The sequence below is a fragment of the Lampetra fluviatilis genome, chromosome 2 (genome assembly GCF_964198595.1).
Source record: "Lampetra fluviatilis chromosome 2, kcLamFluv1.1, whole genome shotgun sequence".
NCBI lineage: Eukaryota > Metazoa > Chordata > Hyperoartia > Petromyzontiformes > Petromyzontidae > Lampetra > Lampetra fluviatilis.
In genome coordinates this window covers 5316956-5344665 of record NC_136276.1, presented here as the reverse complement: position 1 = coordinate 5344665, position 27710 = coordinate 5316956, and the positions used below count along the sequence as shown (strand labels likewise).

At 46.3% G+C, this 27710-nt stretch overlaps 1 protein-coding gene across 1 annotated transcript; it reads right to left on the bottom strand.

Annotated features, from left to right (window-relative positions):
• Positions 1-277: 277 nt before the first annotated feature.
• On the bottom strand, positions 278-21697 carry LOC144940347 (nuclear factor erythroid 2-related factor 2-like). The gene is made up of 5 exons (XM_078866775.1): positions 21295-21697; positions 6674-6946; positions 4862-4957; positions 3748-3909; positions 278-3518 (listed from the first exon to the last, which is right to left on the bottom strand). The coding sequence occupies exons 1-5, from the start codon at positions 21334-21336 to the stop codon at positions 2076-2078; spliced, it is 2016 nt and encodes a 671-aa protein (XP_078722901.1). The 5' UTR covers positions 21337-21697; the 3' UTR covers positions 278-2075.
• Between the last annotated feature and the right edge of the window lie 6013 nt (positions 21698-27710).

The following is a 27710-nucleotide window of genomic DNA, read 5'->3' as shown; positions in this document are numbered from 1 at the left end:
CCCGTACCGTTCCGGCCTTCATAGGTGCTCGCAAACAGCACTTGCCCCTACAGTCTGTTAAGGCTATACGGGGGATCTTTGGGGTTGTTTTGCAGAGGTGCCCGGTTGTTTTTGCACAGCAAGTTGTTTGTCGCTAGGAAATACAATTATTATCTGTCTGCACCAGGTTAGTCCTGCCCAGACTGCCATGCTGCTGGCCCGTCCCTGCCGCTCGTTTCCAAAATATCGGCGTTATATTGTGCAGTGTGCAGCCCAAAACCAGACGCAAGACAATACGTCGAGAGATAGACAGATTTAATAAAGAAATACATACCACACCAGGGAATAATGTACTCCTTAAACCTGGGTAAATGCTTTGACTGTATGCAATTTTGTGTAAAAAATAAAGCAAATCAATCTGCCACTTTAGTACAAAATATATGAGCAACAATACCTGTTAAAAAAAAACTATCGAAATCGAATGTTGGTAACACACGTTTTATAACTGTAAGTGTGACTTTATTGTAATGCATGGAATGACCGTACAAGAAGAAGCCTTAACCAAACATTAACATGTCTACGGCAAACTTAACACCACCGCATAGAAAAAAAGATTAACAATGAGAATTAAACGCAACACAAAAACGAATTAAGAGCTTTCTACATGTAGGAGGGCACAGCCAGCCAGCAAAAACCCATGTGCATTTGACCACACTGTGTTCTGTGAGCCCTCTGGAGGTTGCTGCAAGGAGCATAAACCATCATCACGCGAACTCCGATCATCCTCACAGCAGCGGCTTTTGGCTAGCCATCGAACATCACGCGCTTTCAGACACCCTCCTGCGGCCGTCTGGAACGCTCTTCTTCCGATATAAGGAAGCCACCGGAGCTAACCACTTTTAAATCTAAATTGAAAACTCATTTAATGATAGAAGTGCATTTTTTGTGTTTAGTATGTGGTCCTTCCCCCGCAGCTCAGATTATCACGGTTGGCTACGTACGGTGAAAAAGAAGTTGAACAGACATTATGTGCACATCTTGGCATTTTGCACCAAAAGCCTCGAGTGTGTAGATTGACACTTCCCTTTCTTGCTCATCCTTGACAGACCCTCCTGGCCATGCCCCCAATAAAAGAAAAGCATGCTTTAGACTCCAGAGGAATACAACTACTGGCACTTAAGTAGAGTTAAAAATTCACAGACCCAGTTGGTCCACCACAGATGCTGATTTGTGATCAATACTAACATAAATAAAACAAAAAACGTTAAAACTTAATTGTGAACACAAATCTGTTAATCTTAGACCTTAAGTTCCAAAACATGATCCGATTGAAAGGATGAGCAAGCCAAACAAGTTTAATTTCGTTTACACTAAAGGCACAGACATTTCTTATAGAAGGCAGTTAAAAATTTTAAGGACGTATACTTTGATGCTATTTATATCCACAGTGCTCTTCAGCAAAAGTCCACACGTTGCCATTTTAGCAAATAAGCAGTGGACAAACGCTTGTGTTGACTCTCGTAACTGTGAGTGGGGCACGTTTAGCCAGAAGAACTTGATTACGAACCCTTTGCAGCCTCGACTACAAGTTGCGCAAGGATGGCAACCTGGGAGTCGCCAGCATGAACTCTTGCAACTATTGCCATCATAACACGATCATCTGTGCAACGTGGTGTTTGTATATTGGCTTCATCCTCCTTATGGAAGATCAGTACACGCTAACCCTGTTGACCCAATCTGTACAGTGACTCGTGCAGTTGCACAGAACACCACAGGACAGGGGGGTCAAACTTGTTTTTGGTGATGTCTGAACTTGGACCTTTTTTTCATGTTCACACGTGATGCGATGTGCTATTCTAAAGTTGACCTACACAATCTCTTCACCCGGACCGGGTTCTTATCGACACATCAGCTCGTACGAAACACACTTAACAATCACTTATCATTAAGCACTGCAGTAAAAGGAAAAACTGAACATTGTCGGTATATAGACGACGTCGGTTTGTGTGACGGACAAGCAGCTACGCTTTAAGCACTCTCTTCAGCAGTATAGTTTTAGTTTTATATATATAACGGCGAGCGAGCAACTAAGAACTCTACTTCTGCACTCGGAGCGCTTCCACAGGCCGGACGACGTGGCTTGGGTGCCTGGGCACGAGGAAGATGGTGCCGTTGCTGGCGTACTCAAGGAAGTACTTGGACGGCGAGTACGGCTGCCCGGCATCGTCGCGCAGCGACTCGAACACCTGCCGCTGCATCTGCTCCAGGCCCTGGCGCACCGAGGCGAGGCCCGAGCTCAGCTGGTCCCGCTCGCGCTTGAGCCGCTCGCGCTCGCCCAGCAGGCCGTCCAGCTCGCCCTCGAGCGACGAGAGGCCCTCCATCTTGCGCTTGCGGCAGTTCTGCGCCGCCACCTTGTTCTTGCCCCGCCGGCGGATGTCGCGCACCAGGGCCAGCTGCGAGTCGTTGAGCTGGTGCCGCGACAGCAGGCTGACGAAGTCGTCCACGGGGAGGTTGACTATGTCGGCCACCGAGAAGGGGATCTTCAGGGAATGGGCCTTGCGCTCGTCGCGCGACATGCGGCCGCCGCCCTTCGAGGTTGGGTAGCAGCCGCTTTTGTCCCGTGCCACCGGGCGCTTCACGGAGCCGTCCATGGCTGCGGGGTCGGAGCGGCTCAGCTTTGACCTCTTGCCGCTCGGATTACGCCGCTGCTTCTCGTCGTTCCCTGGCGACGAGGAGTTGTAATGTGCCTCGTCTAGAAAAGCCGACCCGTCTCCCTCCTGGCTGTACGTGTGCCGCTCTCCGTTGAGACTTTCCATTTCATCGAGATCATCTTCATCACTGAACTCGTCATCCTCGTCCCTGAATAGGGCTTGGTGGTAGTGTGAGTCGTGAGAGCCGTGAGGGCTCGAGCCCGTGGACATCCCAGAGTCTGAGTCGTGCTCATCGAGAGCGGCCGTCGACTCAAACGCTAGGAAGCTGCTGCTGGGTCTGAAAATCTCTATTTTACCCACGTCGCTACATCCAGGGATGCTTTCCCGTGGAGGGAGATTCAGCGGAAGTCTGCTGTTCCCTGCCGTTACCTTCACGATTCCATATTTACTTTCTGGCAGATCCATACCGCAATAATTAGCTTCTGAATCGATGGGGACTTCCACTGAACCAAGGCTGGTAAGGACTGTGGACCCTAGTAATTCATTTAACTCACTGTCTGCTAAATTGTTGCTGGCTTGGGCTGCGGCATTGCTGACGGGGGCATAAGTTGACGGAATGGATGGTAGGAGCATGCCAGAGTCAAACGGTGGGTAAATATGTGATGTGCTAACCTGCTCGATACTGTAAAATGCAGGGCAGGAATTTTCTGCGTTGGGCAAGTTACTGCCCATTGCGTCGTACGTGGAGTTAAAGTCCTGTGCAGGAACTGCAGTGGCAGTGCTATCACAGCAGAGTGCCGGGCAGCTCTCCAGAACATCCAAGGCTGGCTGGCTTTCTATGCCAGCGTAGAGCGAAGGTTCGAGATCAACCACGTGCATGTCCAGAACCTTAAATGAACAACACAAATACAGAAATTAAGACAGCCCTGCAAGTAATGCACTTTTCTGGGTTTCGGTATTTCTTTTAGCCACTTGCAAATGCTTTAGGTCAAACGCACGTTTGGAAAAGGGTGCAATGTGAGGGTGATCATTTCCCTATCCACAAAAATAGGCAAACGCACCTGTGAAAACGTCCTCGCTGTGGGCGGATAGAGTAAGCACGCATCACCAAACTCACCTGGAAGTCTGGGAGCGAGAGGATCTCCTGCCACCGCTGCTCCAGGTCGAGCGGTTGGCATTGGGCAGGCGGAACGGCCACTTTGTCCGGGGCCAGCACTGGCACGCATGGCACAGGTTCGCCCATCGCGATGGGGCCCGTGACATCAGGGAGGGCAGGAACCTGTGTGTGTGTGGACATGGGGGGGGGGGGAGGTCACCCAGGACCGGTCAGTTACAGCGTCAACTGTAGAGACCTGACTTTAAAATCGGCACGGTTGGCTACGTCCTAATGCTGAACTTCTTTCGCAACCATAGGTAGCTAACCGTGCCACTCGGAGATGCGGGGGAAGGACAACAAACTAAGCACAAAAATCAGTTCCAAAGAAGTGTGAGTTTACGTGTGTAAAATGAGTTTGTGTAAATAAACACATACATGCAAAAGATAGTCCACTATCACCATCAGCTATGCTGGACCTCCCCAAACTATCATCGTCTCTCACGGTCTTGTAATCTAAGAATCCACCGAGCACTTTCCCACGAGGTGATTCCGCTGTTCCATCTCCGTAATGGATGGCCCGTCTCTGGGCGCTTGTCATTCTTGACAATTGTGACGTTTGGATGGTCAACGTCTCATTAGTTGTTGGAATGCGTGAGCGCCTGCGTAAATTGCGCGCTGGGTGTTGTGGAGGAGGACTTACATCTGTACAGTGTGTGACCCATTCGTGGTTTCAGACATGTCCATGTCAAGTAATGGTGCACTGGAGGACACTGGCTTGATTACTCGTGAGAGGTTCTTTGTCCAAGTAAATTAGCATGACAGGAAGGAAATTACAGTCCTGATATTGCTGCCAAACCCCTATTTGTCTTTCTGCAGGACTCAGCTTCTGTGTAAATATTGGCACAAGAGATGTGCTTCTTGCTTCATATGGCAGGGTTATTAGCATTGTTCAGTGCCGATGGCGGCGAGGTCGGCGAGCCCGTTTGAGGGATGTGGGCAGAGGATGTTGTGAACGTGTGAGCTGATGCTACACTGGTGGAAGATGAACAGCAGACTCCACAGGGCGACTGTGACTATCAAAAGCCAAACCATGGAACACACCACAATCCAACAATTGCCCACTTCGCTCCCTCACCTCAGGAGTGGTGTCAAAGTTGAAGTTTTCTTCCAGAATCTTCAAGCACTCGTCAAAGCTGAGTGGTGCCTGTTCTCCTCCTGGTATTGCAGACTCCTGCACAGAGGAACACGGGGCAGAACGTATTAACTTTGATAATGTTCACTGTTAAAACAACCATCCTCAACTATTTCCTAATCTCTTTATGCGCCCTATATGAAGAAGGGCCATTACCATGAACGTCGCCTATTTTATACGGTGGTCACATTTAAAAACATGCATTTAGAGTATTTGACTGTTGCTACACATGTACACATAACAACAGTTTCGTTTTTCTTTTTAAGACAGTCCCATTGAAACATGTGCGGGAGTCTTTTATAATCACGCAAAGAGTTTACAAAATTGGTATGCTGACAGCTGATTACTCATGGCTTTGTGCAAACATCTTCAATGTGGAAACTTTGGTCCCACCTCAGTGCATTTGAGTGCTTTGGTTTGCACTTCTGACTCACAATGTAAATCATTCTACACTGGGTTAGCATGATAACGTTGCTGCTGCTGCTGGGAGATAATTAAGATGGACCAAAACTTTTTTTTTGGTGCAGAGATAGACACACAGCAGACACAGAGACGTAATTTGCAGGGAGTGTTGTTATTCAAAGGACGAAAATGCAAATGCACACGTTTGCATCTTCGTCGAAACATGTTTTTTCAAAGCACCTTGACAGGTTTATGTTTATATATCATTGTAAAACTGAAGCTAAGAAAATAAGGTATTTTCTAAAGAGTCAAACTCTTTTTTTATTATTATGCACCAACGTGTAAATCCTTAAAATAATTTTAGTTACACAATTTTCCTGCATGTGTGTATGCCCCTGACATGGTAGAATGCAGAGTCAAAGCCCATGGGATGTGGCATGAAGCACATGTGCTTACCTCCAATTAAGTATTAATTGAATCGTGCCATCACGCTCATAAATCACACACCACGCTTATCTTAAGTGAGCGGTGTGGGGGGTAACTTATGGCCTTGAGGACCAGATACAGCCCAGCAGCAACTTCACTTCACACAGTCTGTAGTAGTCACATGAGGCCTACCACTTTGAAACGGCCTGCAAACAATATTTATCCCTGACAGAAAACATTTGGTTTGTTTGGAACGGCTACTAGAACGGGAATATCTTTGACCTGGCAAGTGTGTTTATAATGTTAGAGTGCTCACTCACTTCTGTCAATGCCAGGGTGTCTTGCAGTGATATGAAGTGGCCAAGGATAATGTTAATGTGTGGCGCCGCCAAAAGTATGTATTTGAAAGCCCTATTCCGCCCACGCTTGTTCCAAGTGGCAGAGTCGCAAACACACCCTGTCCCGCACCTCCCATTAGCACGGTTGGCTTTGTATGGTGGGAAAGAAGCTCAACATGCATTTATTTCTTATTTTACCAGGCAAGGCCCACTGAGCTATGTAGCTCGTTTTAAAAAGCGACCTGGCCAAAAATGATAGCTCGACGAGGTGGCTTATTACGCGGAAATTTATAACAGCCAAATACTCTAAACGCGAACGCATGATTCTCAACCTGGAGGGAAAAACTGGAGGACCCGGAGAAAAAATCCACATGACCATGGGGGAGAGTGAACACGCAGTCTCCCAAATATACAGCAGCAGACGTCGGGGTCGGGATCGAACCCACGACCTCCTGCATACCAGGCGAGCTATTTAACATCTCGCCACCGTGGGCGCCCCATACATCAAACGTACGTCGGGACGAAGGGGGCCAACACATTGAGTGAGCGTCTGCAGCGTGCAGCACGCACGCACACACACGGGCCTCACCTTGACCCCTCGCGTCAAGGCAGACTCCTCTTCGAGCTTGGGCAGCGGATTCCCCCCGCGCTGCACGGGCACGTACTCGCCCGTCTCCCCGTCCACCTCGAAGCAGGCGAGCCGCGCCTTCTCCTCCTCGAAGGCCACCTGCTCGAGGCGCTCGTTCTCGCGCTTCTTGAACAGCTCGTGCTCCAGCTCCTTCCGGCGGAGCGCCACGTCAAAGACCTCCCGCCCAGCGCCCAGGTCCACATCCTGCTTCCACAGGATTTCTATTTGGTCCATCTAGAGTGGGGGTGGGCGGGCGGGGGGACGACGACAAGGAAAGCGAAAATGAACAAGGAGAGCAGTTGGTTTTAATTCAGTAAACTAAAAAATCTCAATTTTTCAAGAGCCGCATGGCATGCTACATACGAGACGGTGGCCCTTGATAAATGACATCACAAAGCAGTCCTTAAAGAGCCGCGCGCGGCTCCGGAGCCGCAGGTTGTTGACCTCCTGGTCTCGAACCGGGGACACGGGTAGGTTAGCTCAGCACAGCAGGGTCTATGCTCAGAATTTGTTTGTTTTTGTATTCCGACAAAACGCGAAACCGGTACAATCGGCCGATCGACATTGGAGGGGAACAGAAACTCCGTGAAAGTTCGAATTTCGAACGCTCTTCCTTACAATTGTAGGAAGCCACTAGACGATGCACTTTTCGTATCTAAATTGAAAACGCATTTCTTTATAAATGCTATGTTTAGTTATTATGTTTAGTTTGTCGTCCTTCCCCCACACCTCCACTTAGCAAAGTTGGATATGTGCTGTGCAAAAGAAGTAAAACATACATACATAGGTACTATTATATATGGCCATTACAGGATACAGAGCAGCAGTTACATCAGTTATGATGCTGGATGCAGAGCTATGAATATCCTTAACGCTTTCCAATGTTAGTTTAATGCTGACCAATTTGGTTGTCACTAACCGTTGAAATAGGCTTTGGCTCTGGGCAGAATTATGTAGATACTAATATTCCCAATAAAATTCTAAGCATGCACCTCTCCATGCTTATTTGTGCACCCTTTCAACGATTGAATTATGCACTTTGAACTTCTTTCGCACCGAACGTGGCCAACCGTGCTAATCGGAGGTGTGTGGAAGGACAGGAAATTAAACACGAAACAAAGTGCCATTGTCCATCGATTAGAGAACACACACCAAGCTAGAGACGTATTGACGGTTAAGAAAAGTAAATTTGGGCTTGGACATGGCACACCACTGGAAGAGATGGCCAAGATGAATGATGGGAGTGGCAGCCAAACGAAAAAGAACACGCCTTGAAGGGCTTCCTACGCAGAGAGAGCCATAGCGTGATGAAATCAGCGCACCTTCAAGGTGCGCGATGGAATGTCGCATTGCAAGCCTGTGAGAGTTAGCAATGGCTGAGGGAGACTCTACTCTTGCAGTCGAATGAACACGGCTGATGGTAGATTTATTATTTAAATGCAACATTTGCTGAACCACAGCACACAAACACAATCAACGTTCGGCTGTGTTGAAAGATTCCGATTTGAAAGCACGACCAAGCTATGGTATGATTTAGTACCATCTTAAAGAAATAACTTCTCATACAATTGATGTAGTAACAGGAATCGTCCTAAACCTATGTTTCTCGGGGTTTTTTTTATCCAAGTACGGCACGTGCAATGTAACGACCGTTATGCCGTTTGTATCACGATGTAGTTTTATTTCATGGACACGTTTCTGCTTAAAAACAGACACGTTTGTTATTATACACTTAGTTTTTTCGGTAAAGTCACGTAGGTAAAAAATGAAATTAATGAAATGAAAATTAATTGTTATTCTTGACGTAGAGCTTTTGTGACTGCAGGAACTCATATTCTTTGGCTGAAAGAAAACAACAAAACACTACTTTTGTTATTTTCTTTCAACCTAACTACGTGACTTTACCGAAAGACCCAAAGAATACGTTCATTAGTCTGTTCAATGTACAAATAAAGACGACGCCCATAGAAGAAAAAAAAGAGTGCGTTGCGTGTCGATTGCCGGCGGGGGGAACTCACGTTGACACGAGGAGGCAAGGCGAGCTTCAATCGCAGGGAAGTCACGAAACGAGCGGCCGCAAAACAGAAAAAATACCCCACGCAGCTCAAAAGGCACGGGCTCCCAGCCTCTTCTTGGTTCTTTCGGTAAAGTCATGTAGGAGGGAAATAATAAAATAATAAAAATAAAACATAATAAAATATATATATATTATATTATGACGGTTTATATTTTATTATTTAATAAAAAATATATCATATTATTTTATTACTTATTTTTATTATTTTATTCTTTCCCTCCTACGTAACTTTACCGAAAGAACCAAGAAGATGAATCCCTGCAGTCACGAAAGCTTTAAATCGAAATGTAATTACGTTTTATTTTTATCATTTTATTATGTTATATTTTTATTATTTGATTATTTTTAATGAAAAACATAATATTATTTTATTATATTTAATTTTTATTATTGTATTACTTCCCTTCTACGTGACTTTACCGAAAGAACCAAGAAGATGAATCCCTGCAGTCACGAAAGATTTAAATCGAAATGTAATTACGTTTCATTTTTAGCATTTTATTATGTTATATTTTTATTATTTTATTATTTTAAATGAAAAACATAATATTATTTTATTATATTTTATTTTTATTATTTTATTATTTCCCTCCTACGTAACTTTACCGAAAGAACCAAGAAGATGAATCCCTGCAGTCACGAAAGCTTTAAATGGCTCCCAGCCTCTCGTTCACGAGAGCGGGCGGTCACACAATAACGCGTGGACGTTCACTGCGACCGGCAAACACCACCACCACCACCCACTCCACCTACCCTCACTATCCAGAACTCTGCCTCCTCTGTGCCGATTAGTGCAAATAGACGACGGGCGCTTTACAGCTTTGCCGCAGAGCCATTTCGTAAATGTTGACACAAACGGGGAGTGGTCGTTGCCCACTTGTGTGTGTGTGTGTCCAAGCGAACGTAGCATGAACCCACACCCCCCATCCTGCTGCTGCTGCTGCCCGTGAACCCGCATGCAGACCGCCTGCGCTTTGCAGGGTGAAACCCGAGTCGAGCAAAAAAAACAGCGACGTTTGTAGACTTGGGGGGGTGGAGGGGGGTGGCGACAGACAGATTTTGTTTTAGGCTCATATTTTATCACCGATGACAAACACAAAATCGGTTACAATGAATGATTGATGCTTCCGTGTTCCGTGTAAGCAACAATATGCTCAGTCCACCGGACCAATCGCTAAGTGCTGCTCCCTGCATGTGCACGTTGCACAACGAACACACGGCACCTCCTCGATCGCACGCTTTATTCTCGCCACACCTGCGTTATCAACATTGCCGCAAATTCAGACTTTCGCCCCGTCAATGTAACTCAGCTCTGTACCAACATATCCGTGATTAGCCCAAGCCATGTGTAGTGGGTTTCTACCCACCACGAAGTTTGTCCTCGCAATGCCTGGAGGCGATTTCGTAAAGACATCGCTAACAACACGTGGGGCCTGTTTTTAACCAGTATCAAAGTATGACAAAATACGAATAGGTTTTACCCGTTCTGGCAATAAAACAGGCGTTAATATTGTAGGCGAATCAGTTTCAAAGAGAACGCAAAAACGACCTGAGCATTTTTGTTTGCATGTTCGCCACAAGTACCGTGTGGTTTAATGCGAACTTGATTCCTTGCAAAAGGTTTCTATTTTGGTGTTTGAACAGCTTAACACCTGCTGCTTTATTGCCCGAGAGGGTAAAACAAAAACAAAAACTATTCTTATTTTTGTATTCGTACGCCGCTAACAATATTAATAAATGCACAATACATCGGTGGCTATTTGTGCGCCAGATGCTTCCTGGGTGTGTTGCGAGGCGCGAGGTGGGGGGGGGACAAATATTATCCTTTGGTTAAAATTGCAATGTCTGATTTGCGAAAAAGGGCTTCTTAACAACAAAGCCTAACTCGGCCTCAATGTCCTAACCCTGGCGATGGTTGCCATGAGATGAATTGGTACAAAATAGGGCATGGTGGGTGGGTGTCAGGAGAGAGTCAAATGATTTGGTACGAAATAGGGCATGGTGGGTGGGTGGGTGGCAGGGGAGAGTCAAATGATTCCAGCACCTGCCGGCTCGGCTCGTGACCACACAGGGAGGGAAACCACAACCCCAAGAAGGCGCTGCTCGTTCACGCAATCCATAAAAAAAATATCTTAACTATTGCCCCTTAAACACACCGAGGCACGATGGCAGTCCCTCCTGAATAGGTCTGAAAGCTGCTGTTAATAACTCTCCCGGAGAGATTCTATTTGTTAAATATTAGTTTTTCCTAATTCTTCTCAACAATTCGACAATAGCATTATTCTACCCGGGTGCTGGAGCAGAGGACTCCATTTACAATGAGAAGATGACACGTTTGTTTTACAGTACCGTGTTTGTCAATCCACTACTTATGAAGGTCTCCCCCCCCCCCACCATGTCGGCAAAGGGGGTGGTTTGACCATACTTCACCACACGAGTAAGTTTAGGTTAAGGTTGGCACACCAATCAGAAGACTGTGTGAGTTCAATTCACGAGTGTGAGTTAACTCAGCCCATTATCTGTCGGAGAGCAATATAATTATTACTGTACTTATTCCAAATAGTGGGATGTCAATCGTGATTGTTCTGTGAAGAAACTGGCCCCCATCATAGGGATAATATAGTTTCCGGCACTGGCTCTGGCCTGTTAACAGATATGAGCTCGATAAAGCAGTGCAACATCTGGACACTGACTTACCATATGCATGCACCCGTACTACTCTTCATCGAATATAACCCGTATTGTACGTATGGATGTTGAACTTCTTTGGCACCGTAGGTAGCCAACCGTGCTAATCGGAGGTATTAACAAGAGACGAAAGGTCTGCCAGAGCACGGTAATTGTATGTAGGTGCACACGAGTGGAGATTAATATGCAGGTGTGTCTGTGTGCGATTGAACACTGCCGTTCATAACACCACCAAAACATTAACAAAGTTCAATCCCGACCAGAGCTTTCTGAACTTTAACAAAAATATTGAATAGTTAACCCAAAGCACTTAACCCGCCGCATGGCCTTTGTGAATTACAGTACCTTGCCACTGGGAGGCAAGGGCATCATGAAGATGCCTGTAGAAATGGCCTCCCAACCACACTGACCCATTTGTATTCCTGCGTGCACATTTTTACACATACCCTGATTTTTCATCGTTCATTTAGTGAAACACTGCGTGGAATATTTAACACAATTAATGTGAATTCACAATACGCAAAGTTTACCACAGACCTGCCATTATTTGTTAGAGGGCAGAATAATAAGACCATAATAATACTGAAATAATAATACTGTATTTCAGTATCATATATATATTTAACAAAAGCAGTTTTTGACAAAGAATGTTCAAAATGACAATCACTTTGAAAAAGCTAAACGCTGTGGAGAATATTTTTGCAATTGCGTACACTATGTTCCTGTTAAGTATGGAAAATATTCAGCGTTCCATAAATACCCCTCGCCATGAAATGGTCCCATTGCGGCTAATTAGTGTGGTTTAAGAGGTCACGTGAAGGGTTTGTGTGCATTCATCGTACTCTACAGCATATACGTTACACACTATACTGTACTGTATGCACACAGCTCGATCACCATCTCAAATAAATAACGTTGTCTCTCAACCTATGACCTGCTTTCTGTTCTACATTTTACGTGTAAAAAAGGATAACCACATCGGATTACATTTATCGAAAGAACCAAGTTGATTTGTTCACTTAGGAATTAAATTACCTACCTCCATCAACATTGCTGAACTCTGATAATTGGGAGATGATTACGGGGCAATCACATAAACTACAAGAGCCGAAAGAGTAACCCGCCCTGGAAAAGACATGAACATTGTCATACTGGGTGGTTCTACCTGTGAGATGAATCCATGCAAACCTGCCAGGTTCCTGAATGCAGGTTTTACATGAGCCAGCAGATAAGTTGATGGAGGAGTTCATTATCACTGGCAGTATGATTCACACCGTTCTAAACTGTGTAGTATCATATCTCATCATTTTATCGTTAATGCACACTTCATATTCTACAGCAATACAAAACGAAGTTAACGCATCTGAGTATTTCTCCTACGCCAGTGGCTCTCAGAGTGTGGTCCGCAGACACTCCTCCAGGTGGGCCTGCGGGGCTGTGATGCAAATGACCTTGTTCAACTCATGATATAAAATTTATAAATTAAGTTAGGTAAACTACCCAGATTAAAATACCCTAACCCTAAGATCTAAATGCCCCCCCTCCTCCTAAAAAACATAGCTGCGTTACAATGTTTTATGTTCCCATAATAGTCATCGTTTTGTATTAGTGGTATTGAGAGAGAGAAGTAAATGCGTTTTGTCATTAGGGATGGGGGGCTGGGTGTTCTACAGAAAATGTTTGCATCGGCTGAGCGGTCCACGCGGCCAAAAACGTTTTAGAAACACTGCCCTACGCATTCGGTTTTGGAGAAATGAGAAATACTGCTTGTTAGAATATCCCAATTCCACCCCTAGCGTGCTTTCGGCAGGATCTGGCAGGTATAAACATGATGGCAGATTTAGCACAGAACAAATAACAGCTCACGATGGCCACCTTTTCCTGCTGGTATGTCGCCTATCTGATCTTGTTGTCTAGAGGTCTCCACTGCAGCTTGTGTGGTACGGTACTATAAACATGGCGACACATATCAACAGTGCGTGTGTGTGTGACCCAGTCAAAATAACAAATATTACATCTTGGCATTATCTTGCCGAGTAGTATTTGCATACAATGTCCTCTTGCAAGACAAAGCATTGTTTTTTACTTGGTACGTTTGTTGTTTTATCACAGAAGCACAATCAACGTCATGAGCACCACTGTTTAGATTAATACAGTACTTTACATTATGTTTAAAAAGCCTTTGTCAAAGTCTCCTATAGTCATGGCTCATGTTTTCTATCAATTATATCTTTGAATAAAAATGTCGCAATTCAATTCCCTCCCCATCCCCTCAGAAATGTAATGACTTGTCATGATTCTGGGTCACCATTCGATTCAAGAGTCAATTGTTAGTTCCATTTTCATCATCTCATTCGCTTTTCTTTTTTCTCTCTCTCGCTTCTATGTCAAATCCGTGTTTCATTTGCGTATAATTTACACAAGTCATAAGGAACATATTCTCTCACGCACAATGCAAAGCACGCGAGGGTGAGAAACGATTACGGTTTGATGAGCACCAGCCGCAGAGGCCCAACAGGTCTGCCCTTGTTGTCGATGGTGGTCCAGAGGTATTGTGACCCTCCCCCCCCCCCCCCATTAATGTATCCCTGACATTTTTTTTATTTTACATATTTATTTATATTTTAAATAAACCTTACTTTTAACAAATATTTGTACGTTTTAGAGAATTAAATGGGGGGGGGGGGGGGGTCACAAGACATCTGGGCCACCCTGGGTACAGGCTGTACAAGTCATTGGCATCGTTTAAAGTAACTCAAAAAATTCAAAGCCAAATTTGCAATCAAGTCAAACCAAAAATTGACCGATACAACAACACATGAGGGCCGGCGCATTGGTGGGCGCACCGTGCTACAGACCATCTGAGTTCATTTCCCGGCTCCGGCTCACTTCCGTGACGAGGGATATCCACCAACATTTGTCCGGGCAAACACGGTGAGGTATGGTCAAATAACCACTGTTGCCGACACGGTGCGACGAAGCCTTCACACCTAGCAGTGGATCGCCAAACGTTTGCAAGCACACTCATACATGTCTACGAACTTGAAGCAGCGCCAATAATGTACGAACCAAGTCGCAACTAAAGAAAGGAAATGTGACCCGTAGCGTGCGCTCTTCATTTAAGCGTACACACTTGCCGCTGCAGTTGTTTCTCACATTGACACATCTGTGATGAGATGAGAAAGGGGAGTAGGGGAAGGTCTTAATTTTAGAACTTTCGTGACTGCAGGAATTATTATTTGTTTCTTTCGGTTAAGTCACGTCTAAAGATAAAATAATAAATTAAATTAAATAATAGAATACGACGTTTCGATTGCAACACAAGCAATCATCATCAGGTATAATGAAATAGCGACATAAAATCTAACCAGAAAACTATAGACAGACATATTAGCAGGCTATGCGTTAATTGTGTGTTGACCGACCCTCTGTGTTGTATTACATTACATTTCGATATTTTACTAGGTTATTTAATTTTAGTGTGTCCTTCTCCTGATTTTCAGGCTTGCTTGCCGTGCCATCGCATTCGCAGCACCACGTCTGTTGACCACTCATTGATATGCTAATTTTTTCTCTAACCCTCCTCCCTCTCTCTGCCTCCGCCCCCCCTCTGTCTATTTAAGGCCACCACACAGAGACGATCACCCCTCTCTGTTACCTGTGTTGCTCTCGCTATGTATCTTGGTGATATCTGTCTGCTAATATGTCTGTCTATAGTTTTCTGGTTAGATTTTATGTCGCTATTTCATTATACCTGATGATGATTGCTTGTGTTGCAATCGAAACGTCGTATTCTATTATTTAATTTAATTTATTATTTTATCTTTAGACGTGACTTAACCGAAAGAAACAAATAATAAGTAGGGGAAGGTGTTGGTAATATCAGGTAGCAGGCTAGCTGCATAAAACATGACACCACCCACAACACACACAGCTGTAAATCAACAGATTTCCGTACGCTAAGAGTTTATAATATATATTTTTCCGAGGCAGTTTTAACAGCTAAAACTGTATCCCTTATCCCCCCCCCTCTGCCCTCATTCGCTTGAGCATTCCGTGAAAAAAAACATTGACGAAAAGTTGAATCGTTTACCTCATGGGGAGGGGAAACTAGTAGAAAATGGAGGCTTGGCAACAGGAAAAGTGTGTTTACGATCAAGGGCGGGCGCTCAATTACACACAGAGCTCCACAGCCGTGACCTGAAACAACCCGAGCACAAGTCACTCGCGTGAACTGCGTAGGGGAACTACAGGAGGGTTTTTTGTTGTTGTTTCTGCCTGTAAAACGGATATGAACTTCGTTCGCACCGTACGTAGCCAACCGTGCTAATTGATGGTGCGGGAATTGCAAAAAAAACATTTGCCAGCGTCAAATACTGCGTGGAATACACCACGTACAATAATATGGTTACGGTTTCTTCCATGCGTGCATATGCTTATATTTCTCCAATACAATTTTCGTAAATACTTTTCTCTAATTTAACTGTAAATAACTTGTGTCTGCTGGTCAGTCTCAACTTCTAATATGCATTAAATCTCTTAACGTTACGTGTACAATCTCGGCGTGGCTCTTTCATATTTGCAAATGGTTTTAGCGAACGCTTCAATCGTTTATGTATTCTCGCCTTGTTTTGTGACCACTTGAATGACATCAAACGCCTTTCAATAATCTACAAAGGCTTGGCGTAATTGGAATTAAAATGCATTTTTTATTCCGGAATCTCACCGATATTTTGTGTGGTCGGTAGCACGTTAACCTCTCAATATTCAGTTTTGCTCCCAATGATCCATCTACTGATTTCCTGATGACGTGTAAATTAACTCCAAGAAATAAAATGATTGAAGAAATTAATCCAGTAAGCCAGCCGCCAAAGTTGCACTATAGACAAATAAAAAACATAGGCAAGTGCATCATTCTCGCTAAGCAATTGCATATTACGCTGTACATTGAAGGGAGTGGAAAACGCACCATAGTATGTATCAGAGGTGGGACAAAGTCATTGTTATGCAAGTCCAAGTCGAGTCGCAAGTCATCAAATTCATGACTCGAGTCTGACTCGAGTCCAAGTCACATGACTCGAGTCCACACCTCTGGTATGTATCCCGAGGGCAGTTATTTCAAACGGACCGGGATCAAAGTGAGGCGGACGACAATAGGTTGAAGTTGTTTTGGAAAACTGAACTTGATCATGAAAAAGCAGCATACCAATGTGCCTAAAGAAAGCAACGTGGACCACTGACAGAGAACGTGAAACTCAAGCTGAAAAGCGCACAGAGATACGCATGCTTAAGTTACACTGGGCGACAGAAAGATGAACACAAGTCAAAGACATAACGTTGACTCTTCAGACAAGTGGGTTTGGGCAGGAAATGTCGTGAGAGGTGATGACGGCCGGTGGTTGAAACTCATGACGAGTGGCAGCCAAAGCGGGAAAAGGCGTACGAAAGGACTTGCACCGAGGAGACGGAGGGATGAGATCAGCTCACGTGCGGGAGCTACATGGATTATTGAATCAAGTCACCGTGAGGGATAACGATGACTTGGAGTGGGGGGGGGAAGGCTTCATTTAGCAGTGGATATAGCATGGCTGATTTTATGTGTGAAGTAATCCTTATACATTTTGTACCTACGGAAGGCCAGTAAACCTGTCTGCGGATTTTTTTGTAGCGTTCTCCCCTCGTCTGTGTGGGTTGTACTGGGTACGGTGTCTTCCTCCCACAAGCAGAAAGCTCAACATTCAAAAACTGGACCATGCTAACAAAGCTTACGATTTAGTGGGGCATTCTTAAGTAAATTCTTTAACAGCGTGGCCAAGAGGATTAGGCAAAGTAATCAACAACAATGTTTGGCGAATTATCTGTAGAGTTGTTATCCGTCACTCAACTGTGTTGAATAAAAGAGTATGCATACAACGTACACGCAGAGACCTTCATTAATCCACTGCTGGATGAGGGCCTTACCACGCCACGTGGGTAGTGGGAGTTATTTGACCATACTTCACCTGGCTGGTCAATACGGATTGGTGAAGGTGGGAAACGTAGATGAGGGAGCGTTTTATTACTGTACAAAAAATATATTTTGCAGCCAACCTCATAGCCCTGCTTACCTATAACACAACCTGTTATACATAGTGGTCAGTCACCCATTCAAGCATTACCCAGGCTCACACCTGCTTAGCTTCTGAGATTCCATGACATCGGGGTTCATTCCGGAGTATTCGATTCACCAGCTTGCACACTGTGCTGTCACATTAATACATAAAAGTCTACGATAATCCAACGTGAATGACCCACTCAATGCGAATTCACATTGTGCCTGTTGAACAGCAAATAACGAGAAAAAAAACCTAAGCACTCCTCTTATCTCGACACTGTACTCTATCTACATTTCATCATCCCACCCAGGGGTGCACAGCAGCAAGAGAGAATGCGAGGAGGCGTTTTACTATGCTGGTCTACACATGCAGGCCTTCATCTGGCAGTGGAGTGATCGTGGGCGATGACGATGATACACACATGCACAAAGACATTAGTGTTTTTTGGCATATATCTCCAGAATTGTGACCACATTTTTGAGTTATGTTCACAATAATGTTCCCCACTAAACATGTTCCCATTTAAAGGAGTGAACGTCTCTGGGCAAAACAAATTATAATAATTGTAGCAATGGAAATGCTTGGAAAAATAAACGGTCCCTAAAAAAAGTACATGGGTCGCGGTGTGTCACGTGGTTTCTCTCATACAACATGTGAACGTGTGCTGTGCACATTAACAGCAGTCGGAATGCACGCATGTGAGTTCCACAACGAGTCTGTCGCAAGATGCCTCTTCTCCTAAACGAACGCAATCTCGTGCTGCGATCACAAACTCGGCACATCCCGGCACGACCACAATCCAATAGCTCGAGGAGCTTTAACAGGCTTGAACGGCATTGCCTTAAAAACAAATGGAACAGATTTGAAGTTTTCGTGACTGCAAGGGTCCATACTCTGGCAGTGAAGTGATCAAAGAGTATGGGCAAATGGAACAGTCAGGCACTAAGGGGCAATACAAGTGAAAGCTCTTAGGCAGACCTGCCACGGACTCGCGTGTGTGTACATCCCACCTAAAAAAAAAGTCGAGCATGCTTGCGGTGAGTGTGCGTGTGTGTTATCTGGATGTGCCTGTCAGCTGCGCCCTCGTTGTGACGCAACACGTGACCTTCGCCTCTGCTCACAACTATGGTGAGAGAGAGAGTGGAGTGTAGTGTGTGCAAGAGGGAGGAGGGGTTCAACGGAGGAGTGTGTTACCAGCGATTTCACCCTCGGGTCATTCCGAGCATTAAAATGACCGCGACACTCCCAACTGTACTGCACTCATCATCATCATCCTCCTCCTCCGCGTTCCGTGAAGCTCCCATTGCTGTCTGACAAAATCCACACTCGTTTCGTGCTCACCTCGTTTTTATCCCCCCTCCCCCCCCCATAACGAGAGGCCAATAAAGCACGGCTGTGTGCGCGTCTGTCCGAATACCCCCTGACGGCCCCCGCCGTGACTTGCATTTCCATTTGGACATCGTACACCGCTGGATAATACATCACGTATGATGGTGTTCACGAAAATGTAACCATGTGCAACAAACAACAGGGGCATTTGTTGTTTGTTGCAAATACAGTCGTGAGCGTGCATACGAAGATGGAGGAGGGGGGGGAGAGACAGAGTGAGGAATAAACGCAAATGTGTGGACTGGGTGCATGGCATTATCCATCGCCTTGTTTATCCAAAAGCGAAGTTGGGTATTGTTGGTGGAAGTTGGCGAATTTCGATGCATAGATTTGACAACGATCAGTGGTGGCTGTCTCCACTCATGCACTGGGCAAAAATCAACAAGCCATGTCGGCGGCACAGACAGGTCCAAAAGCACAAAGACAAAGATCCCCCGTGTAGCCTTAACATGATGTTGGGGCAAGTGCTGTTAGCGAGCACCTATGCAGGACGAACGGCGCACGATGGGGATGAGTGGCCAGCACCACGCCCGGCCGCCTTTGTCCCCCTTGTAGCAATGTTTACACATCGCACCGGGTACTCATTTGAGGCTGGGTCGACCTAGGGGATATTTGTCACCGGTATTGGCCGTGAACGACAATCGAACTCTTGTCGGCGGGGTTCGTACCACTACGCACATTACTACTACTGCTGCCCCGTTACCACGCTTTTCGTACCCACACCCCCGGTACTAGTGGATTGTCAGAACCCTCAAAGCAATCGCACTCTGGCCCCGTGAATGGCTCCACAAAGGGCGACATCACGAGACACGCATGACGACATTTAGAGCGAAGGCCATCTGGGGGAGAGACCACATAACAAGTCGCTTGCAACAGCAGCTGTACTCATCACTATGGCCAGGAGTTTGCCACGCCAACAAGTTTGGTGACATTTCCACTTGACACTTTTCAGGAAATTAAGAAGAAGAAACGACAGTATGTTCAATTGCCTCGGGCTGAAGAGTGGCTGTCCTATGTATATACCATTTCGCTCCGACAAGTTCCAAAATTGAACCCCCATACACTATTCAGCAGTAGTGCTTGCCCTATCAATACACTAAGCACGTCATAGGAATGTGGATTTTCGACCACGAGCTTGGGTTTGTCAATGAGCACGATAGCTAAACGCTTGTTCGAGCAGAAATACTGATTTTTTAAAATCTATTTAAATGCGGAAATGTTGACCTCTGCCACAGTATTTCCGTAAGTACTTTGTACTGTAAATACTTTATCCCATCAATGAATACGTCTTCTAGTTAGTGCAGTACTGTGATTTCACAATTGCGATAATTTCGAGGAATGTTTTCCGAACTTCATTGGAAACCTGAGCAAATGACCTGATGTTGTTACATGCTTTGCTTGGCACAGGCGCTTACCATGAATACAGTTCAAGCACGGAGAGCTATCATCAGGTTTTTAAACACGATTTGTTTTCGGTGACGAAAATAAGACAAAGCAGAAAATGATGGTATACCATAGACTTATTTAACCACAGGGAAGCGTAATGCTTCGTTACGTAAACCGCACGCGAAGGACACACGACTTTACATCAGGCAGATGTATCACTGCTGGCTGAATCAGACACGTTTAACAGTACGTGTTCTGGGCCGTAACAGTTCAGTATAAAAGCGTTCTTCACGGTCATCATTTAAACGTCGCAAACGCGTAATGGTAAAACCGCACACGCATATGTTGAGCGTGGAATGGCAAAGTTCCAACTCTGTTCTGGAAAGAACAGTATGAGAAAGAAGTTTAATCGACCAAGGGTCAAGCGTTGACCTGCCCTATGACCTCTCACAACTCACTCCTACCACGGCCTGACCAAGCACAGACCTGCACGGACAACACTCACTGTGACTCAAGTGTAGAAGCGGACGTGCAACGTTATTGCACGCAGTCCGTGAGATTATGGAGCATTTGCTCCATGAGCTTCAACTGTGCACATCTATCTGGTAGGCTCACGTCTTCCAACATGTGTGGCATTACCTGAGCTGTGCCCCTGCCACCTATTGTTATCACCGCCATGCCCTATGACTGCCCTTTCCTGCCCGATTGTCCCTGCCTGACCCCAATCCATCCGAGATGCCCACGCCCTCTACCAGGTCCATGCCCCAGACCTGCCTCAATGCCCCTATCTGCGTACTGTAACATGTCCCAGACACCTACAAACACCTCTCCCAATGCCTTTGCCTCGATCAATAACTATAACCCACACGCCACACCATTGCCCCACACCTTCAATCCCTCCCTGCCCCGTGTCCTCGCCCCCTACCCCATGCTCCCTCTGTCAGTACCTGTTGCGAGTCGCCGTGTCCCAGCGTCTCCATCATCATCATCTTCTCCACGCTGCTGCCGGCTGGTGTCCAGACGAGGTGGATGTGAGCTGGACGTCCCCGGGTTGAGACACCACCACCACCCCCCCTGTCTCCGGCTGAGAAGCGAACTCCACGTCCCCTCTCTTGCGCTTCCGCTGGTCAATATCTCTCTCGCGTCGTCACCCCAAGTCAGCCGCTCTCTCCTCTGGGGGGGTCTTGTCTCTCTCACGTGTCTGTCTGTGTGTGTGTCTGTCTGTGTGTCACGCTGTCTGCTGCTGTGTCTCTCTCGACGTCGTCTCTCCGTGTCTCAACAACCCAAACCTCGCCCCCCACCAGCACCACCAAACTCTCTCGCCGCTGGTTCGACGCTCAGCCCCCACACCCCGCCCCTCATCCCCCGGTGTGGGGGTGGTGAGGGGCGGGGCTCGAGCGCGTGCCCACCCCCACACCCCGCCCCTCATCCTTTGGTGAAGGGTGGCAAGGGGCGGGGCTCGAGCGCGTGCCCACCCCCACACCCCGCCTCTCATCCTTTGGTGAAGGGTGGCAAGGGGCGGGGCTCGAGCGCGTGCCCACCCCCACACCCCGCCCCTCATCCTTTGGTGAGGGGTAGCAAGGGGCGGGGCTCGAGCGCGTGACCACCCCCACAACCCGCCCCTCATCCTCCGGTGAGGGGTGGCAAGGGGAGGGGCTCGAGCGCGTTCCCCCACACCCCGCCCCTCATCTCCCGGTGGGGGGTGAGGGGCGGGGCTCGAGCGCGTGCCCCACCCCTCCCTCCCCCGCGATCGCGTGCGAGAAGCGCGTGACGGGAAATCAGATTCACCACTGCGCATACGCGCGTGCGTTTTCCCCCCATCAATTGTATTTCCTACTGCGTTTAAGAGTGGCCGGGTTTTGTGCTGCCGTATTTGGGACAGCGCGCGGCGGTCGTGGATTTTGTTTTAATATTTCACACCGCGGCGGATAGGGATGTGATTGTTATTTCACCCTACGTGTAAGAAAGGGCGATTCTGGGTTTTTTTTATCTCACGGAGCGGACGCAACAATAATTAATCTTTGAGCTGAGCAATTGTTGCGAGAGGCGAGGTTGGAAGTGATTATTGCCCCTATGGCTTCTTCTACGATTGTTTTATTAGGTGACACCATCACCGCATGGAGTTGCACGTCGGAAAGTCGTGTACATATCACGGTGGATGGATGCACAGCGGATAGTTTGTTCACCCCGCCGCCCGCAGCTGAGATTTTAGCGCGGTTGGCTACGTACGGTGCGAAAGAAGTTCAGCATACAGTGAGGCTACTCATCGGGGAAGTATTCTAATTATGACAAATGCTGGTGGTGGGTGGAGGGAAACGAGGGCCAGGGTTTCCGTGGGAAAAGCAGCTCGCAAGGGATGCCTCTGACGAGATTAATGAGCAGAGAGTTGAATAAGTTGAACAGGAGACTCGTGAAGACCCGAATAAAATGGAGTGTAACTATTAGGGATGGACAAAATTGGTCTTGCATGGGTTTGTACGCAGCAGAAGCTTGAACTCTTAGACAAGGAAGACAGGAGAAGGCTGCAAAGCCTTGAGATGCGTGACTTGTGGCGTCAAGTTGATCAAATAAATTGGGTGATGGGGAACGAGAAATCCTGAAGATCTTGAGCAAGTTCAGGAGGAGACGAGTCTTGTTAAAGAAACATCTAGAGAATACAAATATATGGATTTGGCCACGTTTTGAGAGGTGGAAGCTTTATGGAATGGGCTCTGGAGCGAGTAGGGGATGTTTGGGAAAAGGACAAAGAGGCAGACACAAAAAATGCTGCCCGACAACTTGACGGAAGGGTTTTTTCGGTTGCCTTTTTTTTGTTTTGTGAAGAAAGTTCACGGTCGGAGAGGATCTAGGAGGGAGTCTATTTTTTTTAAGTGATTGGTTTGCATTTCCTATACTTTACACTCCAATCGTGTTTTTTTTAATTGTTCGTTGCAACGTTCTGGCCTGCCCCTTACTGGACATCTGTAAAAAAAAGTGCTGTACAGCTCATCGGATCCCCTCCTGTAACATAAATAAATATTCTGATTATGGATAGGCGGCCTCAGGTCGTTACGTTGGCTAGTGACCCATTGGGCAAATGTTGATGGCAGAGTGGTTCGCCAGGGCACAAAGGGCACGGGTCCCGCGTACCTTGGCCACTAGTCGGGCTCCAGGGGCCGTGCCCTCTGGCGGGTTAATGTTTATTAGAGGCGCTTGTTTTCCTACTGAAATATAATAAAAGCTGCGGCGCCCCGGTGTTGTTTACGCAGACATGTCCACATACATTATTATTTTTGTGCCGCAGTTTGCCGTTGGCATCTCGCACTTGCCAGTAGGGACAACTTTGACCCAGCAACTCCAGCACAAATGCGATAAAAACGCAGATAAAGTCTCCCCGTGTCGGAGAACCTTCCCGTAACAACAACAGCACCCGGACTTCACCTACACACTGCACAGATAACAACACTGTACAAAGTGTTCCCCTGGTCAAACGGCCCTTTTGTGTATGTGTGTGTTGCATTGTCGTATTTTGGGTAGGTTTTAATAGACGTCTGGAATGGTGTTTGACCATTTTTGTCTCCACGTGTGTGCGTATTCAAGCGTTCCACCGTTAGTTGTGGGTCCTGAAAAGAGGTTTAAACTCGAGGGTCAATCTGTGTCCCCGCAAACCACGTGAGGGTTAGGTGGCGTCTACACCTCTATCGGTGGTCCCAAACCAAGGGGGGCATTCAAACAGGGAGGTTATTTGACCATAATTCACCACGCTGATCAGTGTGAGTTGCTATAGGCGGAGAGCATAGACACGTGACCATAGTATACTCCAACACAATTTCACTACACTGCCCTCAGCTGACCACCACGTAACACGAAAGTGTGCATAGCATGTGAAATAATACAATTCGTGGATAGTTTGGTGTTTAAAGTATTACATCTGTTAAGGGACTGGGTCACCTAAAGTAGTTTCAATAGTTTTCTGTCTAAGATATGTATGCCAGTTCGTCTCTGCACTGCAATATACTTTCCCTCCCATATCAGCATTGTTCCATGGGCTTTCCGTGATCCATTTTGTCGTCTCTTTCTGTCAGCTTAATCCCCGTTTGCCACACCCAAAACAAAATGTGCAATACCTACCCGCTCAAAGCATCGCACCAATGTGTGTGCAGAAGTGGCTGCGTTTTTGTATCTATCCATTTTGAGTGATTGCATACGGTGTGCATGGGCAAGTCTTCCTTCCGATAGTAGGAAGCCATTGGGAGGTGTTCACTTTTCAAGTCTAGATTGAAAACTAATTTGTTGAGAACTGATTTTCGTGTTTAGTTTGTTGTTCTTCCCCGCCGCACCTCCGATTAGCACGGTTGGCTACGTACGGTGCGAAAGAAGTTCAACATACGTACAAACACACACACCAAATCTCAATCTAGTCGTGGCAGTGTGAGGCATGTAGAGGCTTTTACAAATAAAAATGATATAGCGTAAAAGTTTACAGGCTTGAGGAAATATTTTCTTCACTGCTAGCCACAAATGACATTTTAACACAAAATGCGAAGTTTGGCGAAGATGAGGTAACTAATTGACTCATGTGTTTAGATATATGCCTCTTAAACAATTTTTAACGAAAAACTATAAAATATATTTATTTTACCAGGTAAGGCCCACTGAGTTCTGTAGCTCTTTTTCAGAAGCGACCTGGCCACAAATGATGGCTCACCGAAGTGGCTTGTCATTATGGAAATGTATAGCAGCCGAATACTCTAAATGCTTTTTTTTATAAATGTGGAGGGAAAACCCAGAGGACCCGGAGAAAAATCCACACGACCACGGGGAGATCATGCACACTCCAAATATACAGGCGTCAGAGGTCGGATCAAACCCACGACCTCCTGTATATCAGGCGAGGTATTTTACATCTCGCCACCGTGAAATGGGTGGTTTTCAGAGCCTAAGGTTAGAAAAGCATCAGGAAGTCGGGGTGATGATGGGATCCAAGAAGGCCGCGTGTGCATTGCGTCTGGTGTTGCTCATCCAGAAGTACAAAAAACCGGGACAAACAACAGCAATGATATCTCAATACTGGAAGATGGGAAACCTACATGCAATCTACAAAAAATCTAGACTTTTATAGTTTAATAATCCAGACGTGAAAACGTACATATTTCCCAGGACAGCTATCTCGAAAAAGAGGACGATCCTCAGAAAACTAGGACAGGTGGCACCCTCGTTGTGTCACATGCAGTGGTGGCATAGCATGGTTGGCATGAGCCCTGGTTCACGAAATGAAATGGGGGGGGGCCCTCTCGGCAATTTTCACGCTTTCCGTAGCCTGTGACCTTTCTCCCTCCTCCAGCCCGTGAGCCCTCAGTGCATTTGTAGGCGCCTGCACACTCGATAGCCGCCACACTACTGGTCCCAGTCCATAACCACAACCACCATTCTTCCTTTGTGCCTCCCAGAATGTTCTTAATTCTCAGAAACCTATCACGTTTTATGGTCGTAAACAAGCAAAAAACCTCTGTAAAGTATATATCGTTAGAATGGTTTCATTGGCAGGTTTGTGAAGTCTGAAGTTCGATGTTTTTTTATGGTTTCGGATTTTTTTTTGTTTGTTAAATCCCACTGTCCTCACATAGGGCTAGCGAACTTAAAGGCGGCGCAGCAGCAGCAGCAGCCTCTTCAACGGGAGAACGCAGCTCTCTTGACAGTGAGAGAGTGGGCAGCTGCTCACTGATGCATGTCTTGAGAATACAGTACAGTGCTCCTTTACCCTAGAAAGTTTTAAGGTGTTTCCACTGATACGGGGCGCGCAGATTTTCAGTATCGTTCGTATGTTACCCGGTCAAATAAAAAAGTTTAGTTATTGTTGAACTTCTTTCGCACCGTATCTAGCCAACCGTGCTAATCGGATGTGCCAGTAGCCTTTTATCTGTAATTGTACCATTGTTAACTACAGTAACCTAGTGCCAATCTGTCAATGTTTCAGCTCGGTGTGCCATCTAAAGTTAAATTCTGCACAATACGTGACCGCATTGTGCAATACCGGACAGTGAATGGTGTTTTGTTAGCCGATGAAGGGGCACGTTACAATACTCAGTGGGAGCAAACTCCAACACTCGAGTCGCTGTGCAGCTGGTGTGTCTCCCAATGTCTCTCCATCGTTGATTGGGCAATGCGTGACCAAACTACAAACAGGAAGTTTAGTGTGTGTATGTTGCAATTGTACAAAGTGCTACTGTGTGTAACCCAAACTATAGACCTAGTGCCTGCACAGCAACACAATGACTGATATGGCTGTCAGTCATGTGTGTTTTTTTTACCTGAAAATTTCGAAACACACCAAAGACAAAGATACCCCCGAATAGCCTGTAATAGACTGTTGGGTCAAGTGCTGTTAGCGAGCACCTATGAAGGCCGGCACGTCACACGAGGGGGATGGGTGGCCAGCACCACGCCCGGCCGCCTTTGTCTCAGAAAGTGGCGATGTTTACACACCGCACCAGGTACTCATTTGAGACTGAGTCGACCTAGGGGAGGCCCATGACCGGTTGAGATAATCGTCACCGGTGTTGTCCATGAGAGGGAGTCGAATTCTGTGGGTCGCCGGGTTCGTAGGGCAGCGTGCTAACCGCTGCCACTACCGCTCCCTACTCTAAGCGACACCATCGCCACCTTCACACACATGCTCTAAACTATGCATGCGCTAAACTATGATGGCATTCAAAGTGACTTTCCAACGTATATAATTTAGCTGCTGACACAGTCAGGCCACACCATGGGATGTAATAATGAGGCTATGAGGGAGTTTATTAACATTTTTTTTTCGAGTGTGAATTTATTTTCAAGACCTACCAATGTGATGTAAAACTAAAACTAAACTATTTTTTTATTGTACCAGGTAACGCTCACTGACCTATATATAACGACCTGGATACAAATTATAGCCCAATGAAGTGGCTTACCACGTCGAAATTTACAGCAGCCAAATATTCTAACCGCACGTTGATTCTAAATGTGGCGGGGAAAAAACGGAGGACTCGGAGAAAATAATTGCACACGACCACGGGGAGAGAGACATGCCAAACTCCAAATATACAGGCATCAGGGTCTGGATCGAACCCATGACCTCCTGTATACCAGGCGAAGTAGTTAACATCTCGCCACCTCCGCGAGATGGTGGTGGTGAGGTATTGGCCAGGGGGTGGGATTGGTACTTTCCGGTCGAATTAGGTGTCCCGAATAACCTTTGCATCTCCACCCCCTCTTAAAACGATGGGAAATTCCCACACCTGTGCAAAGCTCATTCCTCGAGCTTCCAGCCCTGAGGGTAACACGGCTCAGTGCTCACTGGCACAGGGACGAGGCCACCACCACCACCTTCTGCCACAGAGAC